The 19,088-nt window shown below is 37.7% G+C and overlaps 2 protein-coding genes across 7 annotated transcripts in view; one reads left to right on the forward strand and one right to left on the reverse strand.

The window, feature by feature from the left end:
* MYL4 (myosin light chain 4) overlaps positions 1-361 on the reverse strand; it is a 37,293-nt gene extending 36,932 nt beyond the window's left edge. Inside the window, exon 1 of the mRNA XM_070479593.1 lies at positions 112-361. The gene's annotated coding sequence lies outside the window, so the exon portion shown is untranslated. The remainder of the gene's footprint in view (positions 1-111) is intronic.
* CDC27 (cell division cycle 27) overlaps positions 1-19,088 on the forward strand; it is a 51,758-nt gene that overhangs the window by 90 nt on the left and 32,580 nt on the right. For all 6 annotated transcript variants that reach the window (XM_020883168.2, XM_020883297.2, XM_020883446.2 and 3 more), the window contains exon 2: positions 12,763-12,838. In XM_020883168.2, coding sequence (XP_020738827.1) covers positions 12,763-12,838 — 76 coding nt within the window. The remainder of the gene's footprint in view (positions 1-12,762; positions 12,839-19,088) is intronic.

Below are 19,088 nucleotides of genomic sequence, written 5' to 3' on the forward strand. Positions count from 1 at the left end.
GTAATGGTAACCCTCTTCCCTGAGGCTTGGCTCGCAGCCTTGGTCGGGAAGCGGCGTATGGCCACTTCGCGGCCTGGTGCGGCCTAGGCCCGGTTGCTTCTCCCGCCTCACCTCACGCCGGCTCCTGCCTGTCTTCTCGTCAGTTCCGAGGCCTTGCCCCTCAGCCGCGTTCCCTGTAGCCCTGTGTTACTTCTTTCCCGGGTGTGAGCGGAGTTCGGCGATAATCCCTCCTTTTCCCTCCGGGCCAATGTCGGGCGAGCCCCTCCTGTCAGCCCAGGGGCTGGGCCAGGGCCGGGGTGAGCGATGAGAGGCCGAAAACTCGCCCCAGGTGTTCTCTTGCCCAAGGATGGTTGGGACGCACATTTGATCAGCGCCTGTGTGATCTTCGTAATGGTGGGGCAAGTTTGCGGGGAGAGTGTTGGTTTTGTTTTTGTTTTCTAGGAGAAAAGTGGAGGGAGGGTAGGATCGGTGTTTTTAATACTAATTTCTTTTTTGGTGACAAACTGCCTAGCCCACGTTGCTTTTTCTCCCTCACTCAGTTTACCTCCGGACAATGATCTGCAAAGAGAACCCCAAGGCCCAGTGTAGAGGCGCAAGCACCTATACACGGGGAGGGGGTGGAAACACCAAATTGGTTTTTTTCCATGACCTGTGATGGGGATCAGGAGTGTTTTACTGTGCATGTTTATAAGGCGTTCAGGAAATGGAAGACAAATCATGGTTTTTCCATCCATACTACACCAAGGTTTGCTTTGACGCACAGTGCTCTGTTGGCATGGAAGAAACCCTATTGGATTTTAAGGGTGTGATACGGTGCCAAGTCATTTCCCCCTCCTGCCATCTGAAGAAACTAAATCTTTTGTCCCTTGGTGATGGACCAGGTCTGGAAGACTTTTTACACTATCATATGATTCTTTGACTTGATTAGAAGAGTTGACCTCTATCAACTGCTGTCACTGAGTCATGCACTGTATTTTGAAAGCAAACCGATTTTAGAAATTGCTTCATATTGCTCCTAAAGACTTGTGATATCAAATAGTAAAATATTTTAATACATCACTCCTTCCATATTTCTTTAATTTTTTTCATCACAGGATGAAATACCAATTTCTCCTAGTTGGCTCTTTCTCTAGCTGTTTACATATAGCAGCTATTAATTTTTTAATTAGTGTAATGTGGGATTCTGTCTTCTGTACAGAATTGTACACACAATTCTGTTTGTACATTATACTGGTGCTGTCAAAGCTGTTTCTTTCCATCCAAATTTACTAGTAAAGAATCCCTTTTTAATGTTTGTGTTTTTTTTGAGACCTAATGTGAAATTAGAAGTTGCTATCTATACCTTCTAAAATGTATAAGCAGATTACTCAAGTTGTTTAATTTGTTTCATATTTTTGTTATTTTGTCTTAACAATTAATGATACATTTGGCTTATAGATATGGCTTCTAAGATGATAAACTAGTTTTATGGATAGCCTATGCATCCGTGCCAGGTCACTTCAATCGTGTCTGACTCTCTGCGATCCTGTAGACTGTAGCCTGCCAGGCTCCTCTGGTCCATGGGATTCTCCAGGCAAGGAACACTGGAGTGGGTTGCTTTGCCTTCCTCCAGGGGATCTTCCCGACCCAGGGATCAAACCTGTGTCTCTTACATCTCCTGCATTGACAGGCGGGTTCTTTATCACCAGGGCCACCTAATTTGCATAAAAGCATGGAGAGAAATATGTAGCCAATTCCTTGGTAAAGATATTTCTTGTGTGATAAACGCATCAAGTTTTCTGTTTTTCATTGAAGTACTCTTCGGTACTCTTGGCATTAATGCATTTAGATATTTTTAAGGCTCAAGAGTCAAATTTGTTTGCTCCCCACACAACCCACTGACAGTGGTAACAAGTTTTAGAATATAATTAGGTGAGAATTTTGGTTTTAATTTTTAGTATAAGAAGCCATTCAAGAAGGGATCTATAGCAGTAGGAGAACAAGCAACTTTGGCTATTTAAACTATAATAAGTGATTGCTTGTATTTGTAAAGGAATGAGAGTAAGTTGGAAAGGTGTGTCCTCTTGAGGGTTGTCTCAGGGTTTGAAGTGTTATTAGGCATAGAAAAAAGTTGAGAGAAAAGATGAGCAACTGATTTTTGCTTTTTCTGTTTTTAAAGCTTTAACATGGGATACCCAGTTTGATATACCATGTAAGCCTAAATATAAGCACTTCCTCCAAATTATCTTTTATAAAAAAGTATTATTTGAGTCTTCAAAAATCTCTCCTATTATGAGGCAGAAATTCTGTTATTTATTTAATTTTTAAAATAACTATTTGGGGAAGAATAATCACTAGCCTAAGTGACTTGAATCAGTGCTAATTTGGATGTGTATAAAATCTACCTGATGAAATTTATTTTTTAAAAAATCAATTTTATATAGATTTATCCATTATTCCTAGGGGGTAAGACATCACAGAAATGTTGAATGAAGTTGTAAAAAAAACCCAAAAAGCCTTGGAAAAATCATCTTAATAAGCAATATAGTAACTGGTTGCTTTTACACATAATATTGTTTTAGAGATCATTAGATAGTGAAGGCGGAGAAGGCAGTGGCAACCCACTCCAGTGCTCTTGCCTGGAAATCCCATGGACAGAGGAGCCTGGTAGGTTGTAGTCCATGGGGTCGCGAAGAGTCAGAGACGACTGAGCGACTTAGCAGCAGCAGTAAAGGAATACCTTTGGCTCGGGATAAGAAGTACAGGGACGGCATCTAACTCAGGTTCAAAGGGCGCAGTTTCCAGATAGCTTAGAACTGAAGATGGTGTGTGCAGGAAAACTGTGTTAGATGGTTACCCCTCTCCCAAAAAAAGGCTTTTTAATAAACTGTTCTATTCAGTAGAGCAGAAAAAAAAGAAATTCCTAAATATATTTTATCACTGTAAAAATGTATATATATATACACACATATATATGTAGCTAAATTGATAAATCAATAGCATTTGACTATTTGGTCTTCATTCAAAAAATGTATTCAGGTTAGCTGAAATACATTTGTTTATGAAATTTCCTTTTAGAAAACAGATTCCTATATTTAGGTACAATAAAGTATTTTGAAGACAGTGCTGCATAGTACCTGAACTGAGAGGATGTGCTTTGAAGTGGGGAGATAGAGAAGGAGATCATTACAAATATGTGATAATTCCTTTATGGACTAGTGCTCTGATACAGCCTTTGTGCTTATATAGAGAGAAAGCATGAGACAAATAATCACAAATTAATAATTATAAATTGTGATAAGAAGAGTACTATAAGTAGGGTGTTAGAGAGAAACCTAATAAGGGCGTCCTGACTTCAGTCAGGTTTGCAGTTGGACCATCAAAGTTCAGAAGCAGCCTCAGTGAAATAATCAAATTGGAAAGAATGTTATGCACCTGCTATGTGTCAGGCACAGATAAAAGACATTCTAAAACCTTCTCTAAAAAGGATGTTAGGAAAGTTCCTTTTGAGCAAATAACATTGTAGCTGAGTTCAAAGTTTGAGACAGAAATAATTTGAAGAGAATTACAAATAGAGAAAACAGCATGTGTAAAGTCCCTGAGACATAGCACAACTTGGCATTGGAAGACCTGAAAGGCGGCCAGTGTGGCTGGAGTTGCATAGTAATATAAGGCCATTGTAAGGAGTTCATTTTTCATTCTAAGTGTAATGGGGAATCACTGATGAATTTTCAGCTGGGGGTTGACATAATCTGATATAGATATTAAGATCTCTGGCTACTGTATGTGAAAGTTCAGGGAAGAAGGAGGCAAGAATAAAAAGTCTTAAGATGACGGTTCAGTTCAGTCGCTCAGTTGTGTCCGACTCTGCGACCCCATGAACTGCAGCACGCCATGCCTCCCTGTCCAACACCAACTCCCGGAGACCACCCGAACTCATGTCCATTGAGTCGGTGATGCCATCCAACCATCTCATCCTCTGTTGTCCCCTTCTCCTCCTACCCTCAATCTTTCCCAGCATCAGGATCTTTTCAAATGAGTCAGCTCTTTGCATCGGGTGACCAAAGTATTGGAGTTTCAGCTTCAACATCAGACCCTCCAATGAACACCCAGGACTGATCTCCTTTAGGATGGACTGGTTGTATCTCCTTGCAGTCCAAGGGACTCTCAAGAGTCTTCTCTAACACCACAGTTCAAAAGCATCAATTCTTCAGTGCTCTGCTTTCTTTATAGTCCAACTCTCACATCCATACATGACCACTGGAAAAACCATAGCCTTGACTAGACGGACCTTTGTCGGCAAAATAATGTCTCTGCTTTTTAATATGCTGTCTAGGTTGGTTATAACTTTCCTTCCAAGGAGTAAGCGTCTTTTAATTTTATGGCTACAGTCACCATCTGCAGTGATTTTGGAGCTTAAAAAAATAAAGTCTGTCACTGTTTCCCCATCCATTTCCCATAAAGTGATGGGACCACATGCCATGATCTTAGTTTTCTGAACGTTGAGCTTTAAGCCAACTTTTTCACTCTCCTCTTTCACTTTCATCAAGAGGCCCTTTAGTGGTTCTTCATTTTCTGCCATAGGGTGGTATCATCTGCATATCTGAGGTTATTGATATTTCTCCCGGCAATCTTGATTCCAGCTTGTGCTTCCTCCAGCCCAGAGTTTCTCATGATATACTCTGCATATAAGTTAAATAAGCAGGGTGACAATATACAGCCTTGACATACTCCTTTCCCGATTTGGAACCAGTCTGTTGTTCCATGTCCAGTTCTAACTGCTGCTTCCTGACCTGCATACAGGTTTTTCAAAAGGCAGGTCAGGTGGTCCGGTATTCCCATCTCTTTCAGAATTTTCTACAGTTTATTGTGATCCACACAGTCAAAGGCTTTGGCATAGTCAATAAATAGATATCAGAAATAGATGTTTTTATGGAACTCTCTTGCTTTTTCGATGATCCAGAGGATGTTTGCAATTTGATCTCTGGCTCCTCTGCCTTTTCTAAAACCAGCTTGAACATCTGGAATTTCACGGTTTATGTATTGCTGAAGCCTGGCTTGGAGAATTTTGAGCATTACTTTACTAGCGTGTGAGATGAGTGTAATTGTGCAGTAGTTTGAGCATTCTTTGGCATTTCCTTTCTTTGGGATTGGTAACCTATATTAAAGTGGTAGCAGTGGAATAGGAAAGTGGTAGATAAGTTCAAGAGATATTTTGGAGGTAGAATCAATGCATCATGGAAATTGATCATTTGTGAGGGAATCAAGAACAGCTACCTAGATTTCATTTTGGGGGTAATGTTTAATAAATGGAGAATTCTTTTCAGGGAAAATAAATTTGAAGGAGGGCCATTAGGAATTATGTTGTGAAAAAATTAAGATATTTGTGAAACCAACCAGTAGAAATGTAGATATATAACTTCTCATCTTTTGAGGGGTCCAGTCTTTTTGGGAAGATAAATATGCTTAATGGGAGCAACTGAATAATGTTACAAGTCAGTATGTATTTGTTTGCACAGATAATAATAAATTCAGTAAAGAGAGATCCTTGTGGACTGGAAAGATGGAAAAGGTTTCTGGAAGGAGTAGAACTTAAAGCTTTAGAAAATAAAAAGGGTTTGAATTGGTAGAGGAGAATGTGCTTGGCACAGAATGGCATGAGCAAAAGCCCAAAGTTGAGAATGGTGCTCAGGAACAAGAAAACAATAAAAATTATAGCCTTGTCTAGAATGGGAATTGAGAACAGAAAAGATAAGGTTTTGCTAGCCAGGTAGAATCAGGCTGCAAAACTGTAATGAAAGCACTGCTTGGGAAAAAATTAATCTGGTGCTATTGGGAAGGTGGGACAAGACAAGATTTAGGGAGACATACAGGCCAGTAAGTTACACAGTAGTGGACATCAGGGTTTATCAATCTTGGCACTACTGATGTTTTCAGCAAGCTAATTTTTGGTAGTGGGGATACTGTCCTGTGTTTTGCAGTGTCCTTGCCGTCTACCTGCTATATGCCCACTCCATTTGTGACAAACAGAATGCCCGCTAGACGTTACTACATGTCCTTTGTGGGACAAAATTGCCCAGACAGAACCATTGATGTAGACCTGAAGTAAATTAGAGTTCAAGAAATTACATTGTAATGTATAGTAGGAAAATTCCAAAGTGATTTTTTTTTCTTCATACCTTCTGATGTTGTCCATTTTTTTAATGGTCGAAAAGAAGACACCTATTTTCTTTTTTGAAAAAAACAAGAATGACACAATCTAGGTGGTCATATTTGTGTCTGAGTTAGTTGTACAATTTACAGAGGTTTGTTTATATTTAAAATAATATTTCATATTTAAGAAGAGAAACAAGGAGAAGGAACTTTGCCATTTAATTTCCATGGTGTTGATTTAATCATCTTTAAAAGTTAGTGTGGCCTAGAACTGACTCGTTAGTTTAATCAGCAAAATTTCTCTTTTAACCTTTTTTGGGGGCTTGGTGGTCGTGTTGCTCAGTTTGGCTTCATTACCTTTAGCAGCTTTTCTTCCATCTGGCTTTAATTTGTAGAACACCTGAAGTGATACGCTGAGTGTTATTCTTTTAGGGGAAGGTAGGAAATGGCAACCCACTCCAGTACTCTTGCCTGGAAAATCCCATGGATGGAGAAGCGTGATAGGCTACTGTCCATGGGGTTGCAAAGAGTCGGACAGGACTGAGCCACTTCACTTTTACTTACACCAGCAGTTGAGCAATGGAAGGGATGAACGGGGTGGGGGTGGAGGGGTGGGTAGTCGCTAATCTTAGCCCTGCCTGTCATCAGCTACCAATTTGTCATGCTTTAGAGAATAGTTCATTCCCCACTGCATTCTCCCAGAAGATACATACTGTCACTCACATGCTTAAGCAGAGTGTAATGGGGGCTATATGTGTCAAGTTTCACTTCTGGGATGTGTGGGAGTTTTTATTGGCTGCCTTCACTATCCTTTTCTGACCCCCTTAAGAATTGATGATGAAGGAATGACTTTATTCTGAGCAAAACTTGATTTTAAATCAGAAATGGATAGAACTCTTGAATATGATACTTCCACTTCTTTAATTTTAAAAAGAAAGAAACTCAAAAGTTCTAGGACTTTTTGGCAATAGTATTTATGTGCCAGATTTTCCTGGTAAGCAGTAGCAATGACGATGACGATGACGGAGCTGGTGAATCAATCCTTGGGTCTCTTGTGGATTATGTGTTGCAAAATCAACAGTTGTGGCATATATGGGAGACATTATATAATACAAACTATCAATTACATCTGGAGAATTTGTTAATCTTAAGAGCTGGAAAGGGAAAAGGTTTTTAAGTACCTAATGTGTGCCTGTCAATATACTAGAAGCACCGTATCATTTCATTTAATCTACACAAGTCCAAAAATAGAGTTCCACTTTTCAGATGAGAAAATTGAGGCTGAGAAAAGTTAAATAATTCCCCAAAGTGTCGCTGCTGAAGTCCTGGCACACAAGTTTGAACACAAGTCTCCAACATCAAATTGTGGATCTGTTCTTTCCTACTCGCAGTGTTCTTTAAGTAGGTTCTTAGGAAATCCCCATATTTTATAAAGGAGTACTTAGGTGGTGATTATTTGTATTAGAAACAGAGTTCTATGTACCACAGAGTTTCTTTCAAGATTTCCAGAGATTCTTAACTATTGAATGTATAATAATATAGAAAAATTTAACATGTAAAATGCTAGCAATGGGAGGACAGCAAAAAGTCAAAGATCATTTGTTTATTCATTCATCATACATTAGTTAAGCACCTACTTAAAAAGTATATAACAAATGCTGGGAGTATCCAGTGAGCAAAACCAGATGTAGTCTCTACCTTTCTAGAGTTTATATTATAGTGAGGAAGATATTACTCATATTCTTTCCTAAATATGTGTAAAATTACAACAGTGAGAAATACTGCAAAGGAGAGATACTTGATGTTATCAGAGTGTATAAGAATGCGTAACCTCATCTGGGTGTCCTATAAAAAACCTTCCCTGGAAAAGAAGGAAGTCCAAAGGATGACTAGAATTAGCATAGATTGAAGGAAAGGAGGGAGTATGCCAGGCAAAATGAACTGTGTATAAAGGACCTGTGGCAGAAGGATAACGTGGCAGGTTTGAGAAGCTGAAAGAAGGTCATTGTGCTAACCTGGACAGCATGAGAAAACATGATACTGAGAAAACATGAAAATCGAAGAGGTAGGTACAGACTGTAGCACACTGCCAGTTTGGTGTCTTGCCTTTTATTGCCAGGAACAGTTAGAAGCCACTGAAGGATTTTAAGTAAAGATCAGATCTGACTTGTGAAAAACTCATAGGAAGAGAAAATGAATCATAAGATAGAAAAGAATTCAGAGGGGCTAAATAAGACACTGTTAAAGTAATCCAGGAAAAAATGGTCTGCCTTTAAAAGTAAATGTTAATTGAGTTTCTTCCTCTCACTATTATTACAGTTTCCTAATTTAAATGAGTGTATTTGAAAGATAACCTGTAGGCATAGTGTCAGAACTCTAGGTCATGTATGGTCTGGTAAAACACCAAAAGACTAGATTAGTTCTTTAGAGGGTTTAGAATTTAACCAGGCATTGTGCTAAGCTTATCTCAGAGGTAAATGTTTTTATCCTTATTTTACAGACGATTAAAGCTAAAGCTCAGAGAATTGACTTAGTCAGTCATCTAGATTAGTGTCAGAGGAATCTTTTTTATCTGCCTTAGGTTGAAGTGTGGGGATCATATTAAGCATTCAATAAATAATTGAGTCAAATTAAATTTAAATATCTTTAACTGTTGTTTTTTGAATGCCTTTTAACTATCTTTGCTGTGTTGTTGTATAGAGGAAAAGTAAATTAGATAGCAGTGATTCTGTAGTACGTTTAAAACCTGTTCTTATTATGTTCACTCCTTGCTAATGCCACATATTTTTGTTCTAAGGCTCAGCTTCCCAGCTGTTTGATAAAAAAACAAAAGCGTGATGACAATGACCAGATACTTGCCTATAGAATAATACCTGACTTATTCATAATTTCTCATTGTCAGTAGAGACCTGAAAATTCAAAATGTTAAGGCTTTGTGCAGCTCACCCAAAGAACTTGATTTTCTCAAATTGGTTAAATTTTTATATTATTTATTTTTTACTGCAATCAGGATCATGTAGCAAAGTAAATGATCAATAAATGTTTACCAAATGGATGGATACTGTGTTTCAAAAAGTGGTAGGCATATTGAATAAGATGATAAGGAAAATGATCTAACTAGTATGGAAACATGATCTCAGTTCAGTTCAGTTCAGTCACATCCGACTCTTTGAGACCCCATGGACTGCAGCACACCAGGCCTCCCGGAGTTTGCTCAAACTTGTGTTCCATTGAGTCAGTGATGCCATCCAATCATCTCATCCTCTGTCTTCCCCTTCTCCTCCACCTTCAATCTTTCCCAGCATCAGGGTCTTTTCAAATGAATCAGTTCTTTGCATCAGGTGGCCAAAGTATTAGAGTTTCAGCTTCAGCATTAGTCCTTCTAATGAATATTCAGGACTGATTTCCTTTAGGATGGACTGGTTGGATCTCCTTGCAGTCCAGGGGACTCTCAAGAGTCTTCAACACCACAGTTCAAAAGCATTCAATTCTTCGGCACTCAGCTTTCTTTATAGTCCAACTCTCACAACCATACATGACTACTGGGAAAACCATAGCTTTGACTAGATGGACCTTTGTTGGCAAAGGAATGTCTCTTCTTTTTAGTATGCTGTCTAGGTTGGTCATAACTTTTCTTCCAAGGAACAAGCATCTTTTAATTTCATGGCTGCAGTCACCATCTACAACGATTTTGGAGCCCAAAAAAATAAAGTCTCTCACTGTTTCCATTGTTTCCCCATCTATTTGCCATGAAGTGATGGGACCAGATGCCATGATCTTAGTTTTCTGAACGTTGAGTTTTAAGCCAACTTTTTCACTCTCCTCTTTCACTTTAATCAAGAGGCTCTTTATTTCTTCTTTGCTTTCTGCTGTAAGGGTGATGTCATCTGCATAACTGAGGTTATTGATATTTATCCTGGCAGTCTTGATTCCAGCTTGTGCCTTCATCCAGCCCAGCGAAGTTTCTCATGATGTACTCTGTATATAACGTGATCTAGGCTACTATTAACCAGAAAAATCTGGTTATCTTTCAGGTATTTATAGGTCACTCCACTAAAATGTTATTGCCCCCAAATCTGATGTATTCCAACTGCTCAGTTGGACTGACCCGTATCTCCTTACCAGATTCTTGATTCCTTTATAATGTTATGCTTACCTGTATCAAGGAAGAAACCACTAGATGTTACTTTGTATTGTTTTATATTGCCAACAGTAATGTTTTAATCATGTTAGTAAATTTAATTATAGTAGGAATATTTTATATTTTACCTCCATATTAGGTTACTAAAAGTTTGTAGGTCAGTAAGTGGAAATTAGATTCAGAGTTTTAAAACACTTATTCAACAAGCATTTATTGAGCATTCCCTGTGTTTAAAGACAGTTATCTAGGATAATTAGGAAAATAACTACTTAAGTAGGATAACCAGGGAATTATAGAAAAAATAGAATCTGACTTTTACCCACAGAAGTTGCAGCCTAGTTTACCAAACAATATATATGACTAAATCTAATAAACAGCTTGATATATTTTTTTGAAGTAGAGACAGAATTTTCTGGGACCTCATAGGATGGAGTCATTAATATTGCATGGGATAGATCAGTGAAAGGAAGATACCATGTAAGCTGAATTTTAAAGAAGACACGTTTCACTAGGTAGAAGTTAAAGGACAGCCCAAACGGACTTTGAAATGTGAAAGTACAGCTGATGTTTAGGCACTGATGGATGCCTTTTCTGGTTCTAGACCATAGGCAGCTTTGATGAGAGATGAGCAACAGCTGAAAAGGGATGATTAAGGCCCAAAGGGATTTGATTGGTTTACTAAGGAGTTTGTACTTTATTCTGTAGCGGTGTATTATATAAACTGTGGGACCATCCAGGAGGAATCATTAGGAAGTTTTGATCAGGGATGAAGACATGAAAATGATGATGGCAGCATCTGAAATTTATCAACTAGTTATTAGGTATATGCAGGGAACCATTGTGTACTTTTATTGGAGTCTTATATTTAAAATGAAGAAACCAAGACTTAGGACACATTGTCACCTGCCCAAGACACAGAACTAGTGAGTCATGGAACATGACTTTGAGCTCATGTCCAAACTCAGATTTCTGGGATAGGATGGATTACATTGCAGCCTGTAGGCACGAAGACCACTTAGGAAACTACAAGTTTAGAGGAAAGAAGATTCAGTTACAGGCTGGGACTAGGAAAAAAGGGGATAAGACCCTAGGTACTTTTCTTTAGGTACATTTCTGTAAATGATGGTTAAATTCACTAACCAAACCATTAAAACCTTTTATTTATTTTTTTTTTTCAAACAAAGAAGTTTTATTGGCATCTAAAAACAAAAGTTCACCCAACATTGAAACGTACTTTAATATATTGATGTTGTTTTCTTTTTTTGTTTTGAACTCACTGCAGTATGAGGAACAAATCACAAACACTTACTTTGGAGAAACAGAGACCAGAGTGTAGATTTTACAAAATCACTTTTTAAAATCTCTGTATTTGTGCTCCTCAAATATTTAGAGCCAGTCTTTGCATAAAATATTACAGCTTTGTCATCTCTCTGTAATAGATTAATGGCTGACTGGACCATAGTTGTTCACTTTTGTCTGCCAGAATTAAGTTAATCTGATGTTCATGTTCACCTTTCTCTTAAAATAATTGTACAACTGACTTGTATAGACATTGTTCTTAATATGAACATGGTAGGTAAACATTTTTCTATTTTTCTGATAAAATATAAATGTTGCCCCCTGATTCTTTTAACTTCAAGGAAATGAATAACAGCTTGTCAGAGACTTCCTATGGAAGAAAGAATTTTTTTTAGATACTACCATTAGGTTGGATATGGTAATAGATATATTTCAGAATAGCAAGTGATGGTATATCTTATCCATATCTCTAGGCTGCTGCAGAATTTTAAGGTAATAGACAAAGCTGTGATATTTTATGCAAAGACATTAAAACCTTTTAAATCCATAATGAACCTAAATTGAATTACCAGTGCAATAGTTATTTCATATATACTTAGCCAACATATATGACCTTGTATGGGCTTCCAAGATTACAATAGTGGTAAAGAATCTGCCTGCCAATGAAGGAGATGAAAGGGGTGCGGGTTCAATTCCTGGATCCAGAAGATCCCCTGGAGGAAGGCATGGCACTCCAGGGGTATTCTTTCCTGAAGAATCTCATGGAGAGAGGAGCCTAGCAAGCTGTGGTTCATAGAGTTGCACAGAGTTGGACATGACTGAAGCAACTTAGCATGCACACAGTGGCCTCCAGTTTAGAAGCTTTATGAAGTTGATATTATTAAAGCTGAGTCTACAAGGATGTGCAATTTATAAGAGAAGGTAGATGAAGGAGCCCACATTCCCCAGTGAAGGAAAAGGAAATACAAAGACACAGAGGTCTAAAAGTTCATGGAGAATTAAGTGAGTAAATTCAGATGTTAGGAGTCATACTGTGAAGAGCCTCATCTAATAGGTTATGGAGTTTACATTGTGGATATTGAGGTTTTATTACTTAAATTAGATGTGTTGATTTAAGTATTATATGCAAGGCTCTGTGCTAAGAGTTACTATGAAACTGTTTATTTATGTTCTTTTTCCTCTATTTACAGGCTGCTATATGGCAAGCACTAAACCACTATGCTTACAGAGATGCAGTTTTCCTAGCAGAGCGACTGTATGCAGAAGGTTTGTAGTCTATTCCTTTCCAAGAACTATAAAAGAATAAAATACATGGAATTCCATCACTTCTTATGACTGTAACAAGATTCTGGGTATCACTTTTTTCTTTCGGCTCTGCCTCAAGGCGTGTGGGATCTTAGTTCCCCAACCAGGGATGGAACTGCGCCCCATGCATTGAAAGCACAGAGTTTTAACCACTGGACCACCAGGAAAGTCCTGTGGGTATTACTCTTGTTTTATCTTTATGATTGACACTAGTTCATAAAAATTTTTTCCCAGTATCTGTGTAGCTTTTTATATGCTACTTTTAGTAACTATGTAGACTTGCTTTGGGTTTTACCCTGTGGTGTACTTAATCATGTTCCAGTCTTTAGGTATTTTTTTCTTTTTTTTTTTTAGAGTCTATATTCTGTGGTTTAGAGCATGGATTTTGAGCCTTCAGCCTTAGTACAAACCCTAACCCTTAAACATGCTGTAGTATACCTTGGGCAAGCTAATTAACATTTGAGTATTTCAGATTTCTCATCTACAAAATAAAGGTAATTATTGTCTCTTGGAATTGAAAAATGAAATAATATATTTAAAACACTTGGCACGACCTTCTGGCACTGTAATAAATTCAACTTCAGCTGGTATTAGTGAGGTATTTTTTGTGTCTTTGGTTATTATAATCTTCCTAAGATGCTTCCCGGGCGATACTAGTGGTAAAGAACCTGCCTGCCTACTCAGGAGACATAAGAGATGTGGATCTGAACCCTGGGTCAGGAAGATACCCTGGAGGAAGAAATGGCAGCCCATTCCAGTACTCTTGCCTGAAGAATCCCATGGACAGTGGAGCCTGGCAGGCTACAGTCCATGGGTCTCAAAGAGTCAGACACGACTGAAGTGACTTAGCACGTTAGCAAAAATACTAAGATGATTATGTACAGCTTTGTCATTTTCCTTGTGTCATATACTCTAGGATAGAATTTACAAGTCAAAGTAGGTGTCATTTAGTGGCTAAGTCGTGTCCGACTCTTTTTGCGACTCCATGGACTGTATAGCCTGTCGGGCTCCTCTGTCCATGGGATTTCCAGGCAAGAATACTGGAGTGGGTTACCATTTCCTTCTCCAGGGAATATTCCTGACCCAGGGATCGAACCCGTGTCTCCTGCATTGGGAAGTGTATTCTTTACCCACTGAGGCAGTAGGAAAGTCCCATACAAGTCAAAATGCGTGAGCAGTTCTACAACAATTTACTTTTGCCTGGTTGATAAGCCAGCAGAGACAGTTGTGATAATCACTGTGTCACCAATAGTATAAGACTTCCTTCACAGCCCTATCAGTATCAGATTTACCATAATGTATTTTTGCTTACTAGAAATTTGTGAAGTATTTTGTCTTCCTTTTTATAATTCTGAAGGATGCTGGGTATTTTCTCAAGTGTTTTACATTTATTCCTGTGTCTGTGGACTCTTTGTTTATTGCATATTTGCCCCCAGATTATTTGCTTTTTAATCTTAATTCTGTTAATTTTTATAATCTAATCTTTTAAATTTTATTTAGTAGCTTTATCATTTAAACTTTCTCCTATTTCTTCAGTAGCTGGAAGAATTGTCATTTTTCTATAACTCAAGAAATATATAGTTCTTGGTAATTTAAAAAGTTTTAAAAAATGTATCATAGTGTTATTACTTAATTTAGTCAGTGTTATTTATTAAATGCTTTTTTCCCTTCCACGTGGTATTTTACGTGGTTTTGTGTTAAATTTTTTTTAAATGTTCTACTCTGTTCCCAGAAGCTTTCCTCTCTTTCATTAGTTGATTTTCTATTTTTAACTCAATATCATACTATTTTATTATTAACCCTTTATTATATTGTCTTTTAACATCTAATAAGTCCTGTCCCATCATTTTTTCCCTCATTTCATTCTTTGGTAGGAATACCCTTTTTTTAATTCTTTCATTTTACATGTGTATTTTATTAATGTTCTGAAATTTCACAAATTTTGTGCGTGTGTGTATGTAATAAAGTTTTATTAAAGTATAAAGGAGATAGAAGGAGTACCCCCCTGCTAGTCTTCAGCTGGATGTTATATAGTCACTGAAAGTGAAAGTGAAGTCGCTCAGCTGTGTCCGACTCTTTGCGACCCTGTGGACTGTAGCCCGCCAGGCTCCTCCGTCCATGGGATTCTCCAGGCAAGAATACTGGAGTGGGTTGCCATTTCTTTCTCCAGGGGATCTTCCCAACCCAGGGTTCGAACCCAGGCCTCCCGCATTGCAGTCAGACGCTTTAACCTCTGAGCTACCAGGGAAGCCCAGTCACTCAGTCATGTCTGATTCTGTGACTAACCCCATGGACTGTAACCTACCACGCTTCTCTGGCCATGGGATTTTCCAGGCAAGAGTGCTGGAGTGGGTTGCCATTTCCTTCTCCATGAAATTTCACAAATATTTTGATCAGTGCTCTCCTGAAACCATATAAGTCTATGAATTAATTTAGGAAGTATTATTATCTTACTATACTATAACTGTCTTAACTAGAAACAGTGCTGCCTTCTTTTTACCCCAGTGTTTAACTCAATTTTCCCACTTACTGAGTAACCTCCCATTGGATTACTTACCAGAAGTTTTTTTATGATTGTAGGTAAGTTTTATTTTTGTGTGTCTGCATGAACTAGTAATGGAACCTTTCTGCTCAGTTATATGATTTTACTTCGTAAAAGTAAAGTGCTTAGTAACTGAACTGCAGGCATAGAAGGTAAATATTAGGGGTTTGCTAGACATGTGTCAAAAAAGGACAAGGGATGAGAATATTAAAGAATATAGACAAGATGTGGGCCAGGAATTGTAAACTACAACGGGAAGTTAACACAGGGATTGATAAATAAGAGGATTTAGGAGAGGTACTAGAAATCCAGATGAAATTGAATTGGTAGATGTATGGAAATAACTTAGGAGAGGAGGACTGTAAATGAGGTGCAGAATTCTTTTATTAATGAAGCAGAATGTCTTGAATTTAGTAACCAAGAGTTAAAAGGAAAAGATATGAATCTCACCAGCAGGGGATTTCACAAAAGAACAAAGGATGGTATTTGGAAATAAAATAGTTGGGAGAAGCAAGGAGGAAACCAAGCTTACCTTGGGACAGGAGGGAATTAGCGTCCCTTTGAGAGTGCTGTCAGGTGCTCAGGGAAGGATAGGAGTTCCTGAGGAAAGTTGGGAAGATCTATGGGACAGAAGTCTTAGGTCCACATGAAAAGATTAAGAAAAGTGAGAGCCTTACAAAGAAGGTAAGACAACAGATTGCCCAGCTCTGCAAAGAAAAGCAAGGTTTATTGTGGATAATCTACTTACATATATTTTCATTGATACCTAAGCAGCCCTCATGTTTTCCTGACTTATACTTTCTTTTTTAATTTGGTAATGTTAGTTTAGGCAGTTACTATTTATGGATTTCTTACTGTATACTAGGTACTCTGAGTACTTAAAACTTATTCTTTATTTAGTCTTCAACAGCTCTATAAAAAGACATTGCTATTACCATTTTAGAAATGAAGAAACTAAGACAATTGTTCACCAGGTTTTTACCTGTCTTAATGATTAATGGGTCAGGTGTAGAAATTCATTGAGTACAGTGCTTTTTGTAAATTTGGCTTAGTTGAAGAGAACTTAATCAGAGTAAAAGATTCAGCATCTGATTCTCTTCTCTTCTCTTAGCTATTATAGTGAGAGCCCAAACTCACAGAAATATGTGACTGCAAATGGCAGCATTAAAAAAAAAATTATTTCCAGTTATGTTAAGGTCATCATTGAAGGAAGTTGTCCAAATACTACTAAAAATATGGCATATTATATCATTTTTAGGCCATTACTAGTGGAAAATTTTATAAATATATCGTCGCTAGAAATTCAAGTCACTTTGTCATATGGGGGGACAAAAAGGATATCTGGCCCATTGGCCTATTCTTTTACTTTCATAGTTAAATTGTTAATGATGAAAAAGATAATGCTATTTTTTAAAAATATTCTTTTATTTTTATTTATTTATTGGCCATGCATTGCCACTTGCAGGATCTCAGTTCCCTAACTGGGGATTGAACCCTAGACCACAACAGTGAAATCCCAGAATCCTAACCACTAGGCACCAAGGAACTCCTAATGCTATTTTTTTTAATCATTATAGTTTTCATTTTCATTATGTGTTTGTGAACTAAGACTCTGGTCTTCCCAATGATCTTTTTAAATCCAAGGCTCAACTATTTCATTGCATCGATCAGATGTTTCATATAAATATCACATATATCAAACTCAATTCATTCAAAACTGGATTCATAATGTTCCCACCCTATTCTGAAATACCACTGTGTCTTAGTAGAAAAGCCTTCTTATTAATTTTCCCGTGTTTACTGTTTCCTGCTGCTCTGATTTCCCCCCTCCCAAATCAACCCCGTTCTCTTTACTTTGTAAAACCCTTTAGAGATGTATAATAGCTATAAAAATTTATCCCTAAATCTTTACACAACTTGCAAAGTCCTGTATGATCTGGCTGTCTGCTTTCTACATATGTATTGCCATTTCTTTTTAAAATTTTCTCTAGCGTTCTTACCTGTGGTGTATTTACACCAATCATGTTTTCAAAGTATTTAAAAATATTATTAACCCCCATTATCTACAAGTATAAAACCAGTTAGTACTGAAATTTAGGGTTTGAACACACATGAGGAAAATAAAAATTCAGAATAGTATTAAAATACTAAAGTTGTACATATAGATCAAGTGTTCAGCAACAGAAATGACTCTGAAAAGGGTGGAATGAATCTTGCGTCGTATGTGAAGTATAGCACCCAGGCATTTGAAATCAGTCAGCAAAAAAGTGATAAGATGGAATCACTTGAGTTTGTGGCTGAACATTATGTATGTATACCGCATGTAAATATCAGATGACTAGTCAGGTATTGTAAATTTAGGAGAAGGTCAGTAATAATAATTTAATAATAGTGCATACAACTCTTACTATATATCAGGCACTATCCAAAGTTCTTATATATTAACTCATTTAATTCTAACAGCACTAAGTACTTAGAGGTAGGTATCACTCACTGTGTCCTTATTTTACAGAGGGAAAAACTGAGGATCAGAGAAGTTAACTTGCCCTGAGTCACACAGCTAATAAGTGGTAGTATGGAAATCCAAACTAAAGAAGCAGTTTGGCTCTAGTGTCATTACTCTGATCCATGTGCTGTACTGCCTGTATGTAATGTGAGAACTTAAAAGATAATCAAGATGAAATGTGTATCACAAATCATAAATGATCCCATAGGTGTTATGCTCTTTGAATACTAGAGTGTTTGTGACAGGGCAGCAAGCATGGTACTCTTAACTTCTGAATTCTTTGTGGTATTTAGAATTTATCAAGGCTAGATAGACTTCCCTGGTGGCTCAGAGGTTAAAGCATCTGCCTACAATGCGGGAGACCTGGGTTCGATCCTTGGGTCAGAAAGATCTCCTGGAGAAGGAAATGGCAACCCATTCCAGTACTCTTGCCTGAAAAATCCTATGGACAGAGGAGCCTGGTAGGCTACAGTCCATGGGGTGACAGAGTCGGACACGACTAACTTCACTTTCACTTTCAAAGCTAGATAAAGAGTATTCACCTCAACAAACATTTAGTTTAAGTCTTACACCATAACCAGTCCATTTTGGAAAAGGCTACATATAAATCAGAATGAAGAAGAGGTGTCTATCTAGTTGAAAAGCACTGAGAAGCTAATTCATCTTCCCATTTGATGGCAGTGTGTCTAAAGGATGCAAGCTTAAGTTCCTCTTAATTATTTTGAGCTTATATTAAATGACCTACTCTATATTTGAAGCCCAACCTGTTTGTAGGAAGAGGAGTTTCAGTATTGTTCTGTAACTCATTTTTTTCACCTAACAATGCATTCTGAAAAAATTCAGGGTTTTTTTTTTGGACAACTGTGTTTAGTCATATGGATGTGCCTTGATTTAACTCATATGTGATTGATTTATCAGTATTAAGAGTGACTTTGTGGAATCAGTGTTTACTTTATTCCTGATTATAGAATACAGTCATCTCAGGACCACCCATGGGTTCTGCATCTGCAGAGCTCAGCTGCAGAGGGTTGACTGTGTATTATGGACCATTTAATTCCCAATCACATATTTTGATTAAGGCTCTTATTAGGATAGCAAATAAATGTCATGCAGACATTTATAGCTATTTCCAGATCCTGTTATTTTGATCTCTGCACACTTAC

This window comes from Odocoileus virginianus, chromosome 17, assembly GCF_023699985.2.
Source record: "Odocoileus virginianus isolate 20LAN1187 ecotype Illinois chromosome 17, Ovbor_1.2, whole genome shotgun sequence".
Taxonomy (NCBI): domain Eukaryota; kingdom Metazoa; phylum Chordata; class Mammalia; order Artiodactyla; family Cervidae; genus Odocoileus; species Odocoileus virginianus.